Below are 6,179 nucleotides of genomic sequence, written 5' to 3'. Positions count from 1 at the left end.
AAGATGAGTTTAGATGTATTTAGATGTTAAGATAAGTTTAGATATATTTATGAAAAGTTAAAAAATGTTGTGAGTCCTACGTATAAAGAGGTGTTGATTTAAAAAATGTTGTATGTCCCACGTGTAAAGAAGTTTTGAGTTGAGATGAGTTTAGTGATTTCAAAGTTGAGTATTTAGATGTTAGATTTAGCTTAAAATTAGACTGAATTGATCTCAGTTGAGTCTAACTTCCATACCAGTTTGGATCCCAAACTCATCCCAACTCATCTCAACTCATCTCATCTAATCATTGCAACTTTTTCAAATTCCAACACAATATAATAAACAGTTCAACTTTTTTAAATCTCAAAATAACAATAATATTAAAAAATAATATTCTAACAATATTTTATTTAATTTTTAACTTTCATCTCAACTCAACTCAACTTAACATCCAAACGCTAAAAACTCGGTACATCTTTGGTCTATCAAAAGTGATTTAATACCTCCTGATTTTACTATGATTGCATATCAAATGGAAGGTAGTTGTATAAAACTAAAATTAGAGATATACTATAGTCACAAAGTGATTTTATAAAAATAAAGTGACGAATTAATGACTTCTTATGACATGATATATTTATTTTACATAAAAGTAACTTTACAATATAACACATCACATCAAATCACGTCAATTTATAAATTTATTTTTATAAAATATTTTTATTATCACTAAAATATTTCTCTTAAATTTGTTTTCAATAAAATGACAATTATGTTAATTAATTATAAAAGAGATTATAAGGGTGGGGCTACTCTGCCGCCCCACCTTTACCGCTGGGCTTACCGCCCAGTGTAAAAAAAAAAAAATTTTCAATTTTCTTTTCACAAATTTTAATCACTTTCTTAATCATTAAGTAAAAAAAAAAAAATTACACCAATTAACTTAAAATCACTTTTTTAATCACTAAATAAAAAAATAATAAAAAAATATTTTTTTCCCGAGCGGTACACTTGAGCGGTACCGCCCGGGCGGCAAAATAGCATTTCCCTCTCAGTAAAAAGAGTTGAGATTCGTAGAAAAGTAGGAGCCTACACAACAACACAAATCAAATTAACTTACTTTCGTAATTTCCCTCTCCGAGATGTATTATTTCACACACATTGATGACCAAAAACCATAAACTAAATCAGGTGGACCAACTCAAGCGGCGGCAAGTAAGAGGAACTTTATTATTATTATTTGTGGAGCTCCATGACCGAATGGGCACAAACACGGCATGCAACTCCGAAGTCTGAAAATCCAGCTGCAATTGCCAAGGCCCTGAACTCAGGCTCTGTTCTCTCCTTTCCAGTTCCAAGCTGATTAGATTGTCAAGTTGTGTTGCCACCTTGCAGAAGTTGGTTGACTCTGGGGCTACAGGCAACACTGCTTCGATGATAATTACCTTTCCGGTTTTCGGCAGGGCTTTGTAGCAATTTTTCAGTATTTTCAAGCATTGCTCATCGTTCCAATTGTGAAGAACAAGCTGTCATCATTAATGCATGTACACACGTTACAAAATTATGAAAAGTCACAAGTTCATCCAAAGGTGCATGGTTTAGATTTAAAAGCTTACCTTCAACAACATGGCATCCCCCTTTGGTACTTCTTTGAACATATCTCCCCCCACATGTTCTATGCCTGTGTGAAACCGCCACTCAATTATTAGACTAAATATAAATAAGAGAATTGCTTAGATCTGTAAAGTTATTCCACAATAGTAAATTTACAAATTGATAAAACTTGATACGATGGGTCAAATATTTTTATGGTAAAAAAATAACTTTAAAGTCTGCCATACTATATCAAACAATGTTAATTTGTGAATTTCTTTTTGTGCAGTTTTTAAACAAAGTTTATTCATTAGACAGAAGTTTCTATGTCTTAATATGATACGTACCATTAAGAGATGGGGCATTGCGTAATACTTCAGGCATATCAAAGTTAATGCCTTTAATGGAAGGGTACTTGGAAATGATCAAGTTTAGGGTCCCTCCTATTCCACCACCAACATCTACAAACGTTGACAAGCCCTCAAAGCCCATGAATTTCTTGAGAATTTGTTTGACCACAAGAATGGAGCATCGACTCATGGCAAAATTGAAAGCCTCTCCAAATATAGGATCTTTTTCGTTGTACTTGTAGATCGACATTCCATGAGCTTTCTCAAATGCGAACCCACCTTCAAGCACTACATCCTTCAAGTGAAACCTAATCAAAGTATATGGTATTACTCAGTGACGGTGCAGTTCTCAGTGTTTCCTTCTTGTATACTATGAATATCACTAGTGCAAGTAGGTTATCACGAAACAAAAAGCAAAGAAATCAAGAACAAGCAAGTGGGACATGAGGACACTAAACATCAAGGCTGCAACTCACAGAGCAGTACATGCAGCAGCCAAAGCAGACCTGCAAGAGCCTGCAACACTCAAGGAAAGCATGTAGCTGAAAAAGTAAATAAAGTGTGCTGCAAAGCACAAAAAGAAGAAAGCAACAAAAAGCAGAAAGTGTTGACACAGAAACACAAAACATCAATTGAAGGAACACATGACTGCACAGAAAAAGAAGTCAGGATCTCGATGCACAAGGCACTGCATACACCATGCTGAGATTTACAATCTGCAATGCAGTAGCAGAATAGAAAGATGTATTTTGGAAGTTTTCTTTTTGCATTTTAGTTCTTGTAACAGTGTATATATATATCAGTTCTATGTAACATAAATGAGAAGGAGAAAAGAGTTTCTCCACACCACTTGTTCATCTCAGATTTTATGTTTTCTATTTTCTGTTTTAACATGGTATCAGAGCAGGACTTCAATCCTGTTTTGTTTCCTTAAAGCTTGCAAACAGAACATCAACTCATAAGTCATGACATCCTCTTCTTCTTCTTCTCCTCCTTCCCTCGAGGACCCAAATAGTCCCTTCTTCCTGCATCACAGTGACAATGCCAATACTGTCATTGTTTCACCACCATTAACTGGTTCAAACTATATTTCTTGGAGCAGATCATTCATGCTCTCCATTTTCATAAAAAACAAATCAGGATTTCTGGATGGCTCCATTACTACTCCTGAATTGACAGATTCTTCCTATGTTTCATGGCTAAGATGCAATAACATACTACTTGCATGGATTCTAAATTCTGTTTCAAAGGACATTGCATCTAATGTGTTTTTCATGACTTCAGCTAAGCAAGTTTGGGACAAGCTCAAGGAACGCTTTGCACAACCTGATGAAGCTCGGATCTATCACCTCCAACACAAGCTCAGTGGCATTGTGCAGGGACACCTCTCTGTAAGTGATTATTTCACTCAGCTTAATGCCATTTGGGAAGAATTACATAGCTATAGGCCTCTTCCATGCTGTTCTTGTGGTAAATGCACCTGTGATGCCTTAAAAAATGTTGGTGAAGTCCAACAAGGAGACTATGTGTTTAAATTTTTAATGGGATTGAATGACAGCTATGATGCTGTAAGGGGACAAATCATTCTCCTAAGTCCCTTGCCTTCATTAGATAAAACTTTTTCACTCATTTTGCAAGAGGAAAGGCAAAGGCAAGCAAGAAACACAGCCTTGCCTACCTCAGAACCTTCTGCCTTACTTGCCTACCAGAACTTCCCAAAGAAAAAGGATAGGTCAGAACTGGTTTGTCACCACTGTGGTAAGGTTGGGCACACGAAAGATAAATGCTACAGATTGGTGGGATTTCCACCAAACTTCAAATTTACCAAAACAAAAGGAACTTCTACTGCACCTTATTCTGCAAATCAAGTCACTGCTCAGCCTGCTGGTTCACCTCATGAAGCATCTACTCCAAGTGTTTCTCAGTTGAAACTCTCTCAGGAACAGGCACGACATCTCATGCATCTTGTCAATACTCAATTTCCACAACTAAACTTGGGACAAGACAAACCTGTACTGCCTACTCCTGCTGCAACCTCTGAACCAAGCTCATCGACCATTTCTTTTTCAAACCCTGCAGGTAACCACCACTGCCTCTCGTCTCCTTTTACTCTAAAACACAACTCACCTCCTGAACACATTGGCAACTATGAGACACCATGGATCATGGACACAGGAGCCACTGATCACATGGTGTGCTCCACTTCATACCTTGATGAACTTGCCCCTTGCACACAAACCTTTGTCCAACTTCCAAATGGCACAAAGGCCCAAGTCACACACATTGGGACTGTCAAGCTATCAGACTTCTTGATTCTGACTGGTGTCCTCTGTGTGCCTTCATTCACATTCAATCTCATCTCAGTCAGTAAACTCACTCAAAAACCAGATATTTCTCTGTTTTTCTCAAAAAACCTTTGCTTCATTCAGGTCCTCTCTACATGGATGATGATTGGACTTGCTAAGGTCCATAATGGCCTCTATCATCTGCTGCCTCCTTCCCATAACAGCAACAACAACCTTTCTTTAGCTTTCCTTAATCAAGCTCGAGTCAACCAAGCAGCTGTGCCAATAACAACCCTTCAGGCTGTGCAACAGGATTTTGATTTATGGCATTTTAGATTAGGACACTTGTCCTCACAAAGAATGAATTTAATTCATTCTCTTGTTCCTAATGTAAAATCCAAAGACTTGCCTTGTTGTAAGATCTGCCCTTTGGCTAAGCAGAAACACCTTCCTTTTCCTTCAAGTGTATCCACTAGTACTTTCCCTTTTGACTTAATCCATTGTGATATATGGGGCCCATATTCCCAAGCATCGATTCAGGGTTTTCATTATTTTTTAACTATTGTGGATGATTATTCAAGAATCACATGGGTTTTCTTAATGAAACTAAAATCAGATACAAGGCCTATTCTACAATCCTTCTTCCAATTAATTCAAACTCAGTTCAATAGCAAGGTCAAGAAAATCAGAACTGATAATGGCCTTGAATTCGACATGAGGGATTTTTATAAAGAAAATGGCATCATACACCAAAAGTCATGCGTGTATACCCCTCAACAGAATGGTGTAGTTGAGAGAAAACACCAACACCTCTTGAATGTTGCCAGGTCACTCCTTTTTCAAGCTGGACTTCCTACTTCATTTTGGGGAGATGCCATCTTGACTGCAGCCTATATCATCAATAGGCTCCCCACTCCTCTCCTTTCAAATAAAACTCCCTATGAAAAGCTCTTTGGATCACCTCCTTCCTATGACCACCTTCGGGTCTTTGGCTGCCTAAGCTATGCTAGCACTTCTAAGCACCAAAGAACCAAGTTTGAACCTCGAGCTAAGCCATGCATTTTTTTAGGATACCCTGCACACATCAAAGGCTACAAACTCTATGATATGGAAAATCACACCACTTTCATTTCTAGAAATGTAGTGTTCCATGAATCCACCTTTCCTTTTCATTCCTCCACTTCCACTCCTTCTTCTCAAACTTCTTCAGACCTTCATGCTTCCTTCCCTCAGAATTTGGTTTTACCTCCACCACCACCAGATGATTCTTTTTCACATTCTCCTATTCTGCAGTTTGACATATCCCTTCCACCTGAACTACCATCCGAGCCACCTGATCTTGAATCACCCTTAGCTGCCACCTCCCCTGATACACCTCCTGCTTCACCTCATCCTAATGAAATGCATACCACCTTGCCTCTTCGAAGATCCACCAGAGATAGGCACCAACCTGCCTATCTCCATCAATACCACTGTCAGGTTGCAGAAACTATGCCTCTACAAGCAGCCTACTCACATTCCACATTTCACCCACTTAGTCATCATCTCACCTACAAAAATCTCTCTTCATCTCATCAATCTTTTTCAGTTTCCCTCTCACTCTCTTCTGAGCCTAATTCCTACAGTGAAGCTGTAAAATTCAAACATTGGCAAGATGCCATGCATGATGAACTCAGTGCCTTAGAGGAAAATAACACTTGGACTGTTACTTCACTTCCTCCCAATAAAACTGCCATTGGTTGTAAGTATGTTTATAAAGTCAAGCTTAAATCAGATGGCTCTCTCGAGAGACACAAAGCCAGGCTTGTTGCCAAGGGATATACACAAAGAGAAGGGTTTGACTTCCAAGAAACATTCAGTCCAGTGGCTAAACTCACTACAGTCCGTGTCTTCCTTGCATTGGCATCTATTCATAACTGGTCCTTATCTCAAATGGATGTCCATAATGCCTTTTTACATGGGGATCTTG

At 38.2% G+C, this 6,179-nt stretch overlaps 1 protein-coding gene across 1 annotated transcript; it reads right to left on the bottom strand.

Moving 5' to 3' along the window:
• Positions 1 to 1,169: 1,169 nt before the first annotated feature.
• On the bottom strand, positions 1,170 to 2,695 carry LOC122312578 (caffeic acid 3-O-methyltransferase-like). The gene is made up of 5 exons (XM_043127222.1): positions 2,608 to 2,695; positions 2,402 to 2,489; positions 1,923 to 2,233; positions 1,599 to 1,663; positions 1,170 to 1,508 (listed from the first exon to the last, which is right to left on the bottom strand). Exons 1-5 carry the CDS (start codon positions 2,693 to 2,695, stop codon positions 1,170 to 1,172), a joined length of 891 nt encoding a protein of 296 aa, XP_042983156.1.
• Between the last annotated feature and the right edge of the window lie 3,484 nt (positions 2,696 to 6,179).

Source organism: Carya illinoinensis, chromosome 6 (genome assembly GCF_018687715.1).
Source record: "Carya illinoinensis cultivar Pawnee chromosome 6, C.illinoinensisPawnee_v1, whole genome shotgun sequence".
NCBI lineage: Eukaryota > Viridiplantae > Streptophyta > Magnoliopsida > Fagales > Juglandaceae > Carya > Carya illinoinensis.
The sequence above is the reverse complement of the archived record's forward strand: the minus strand, read 5'-3'. Positions and strand labels throughout refer to the sequence as shown.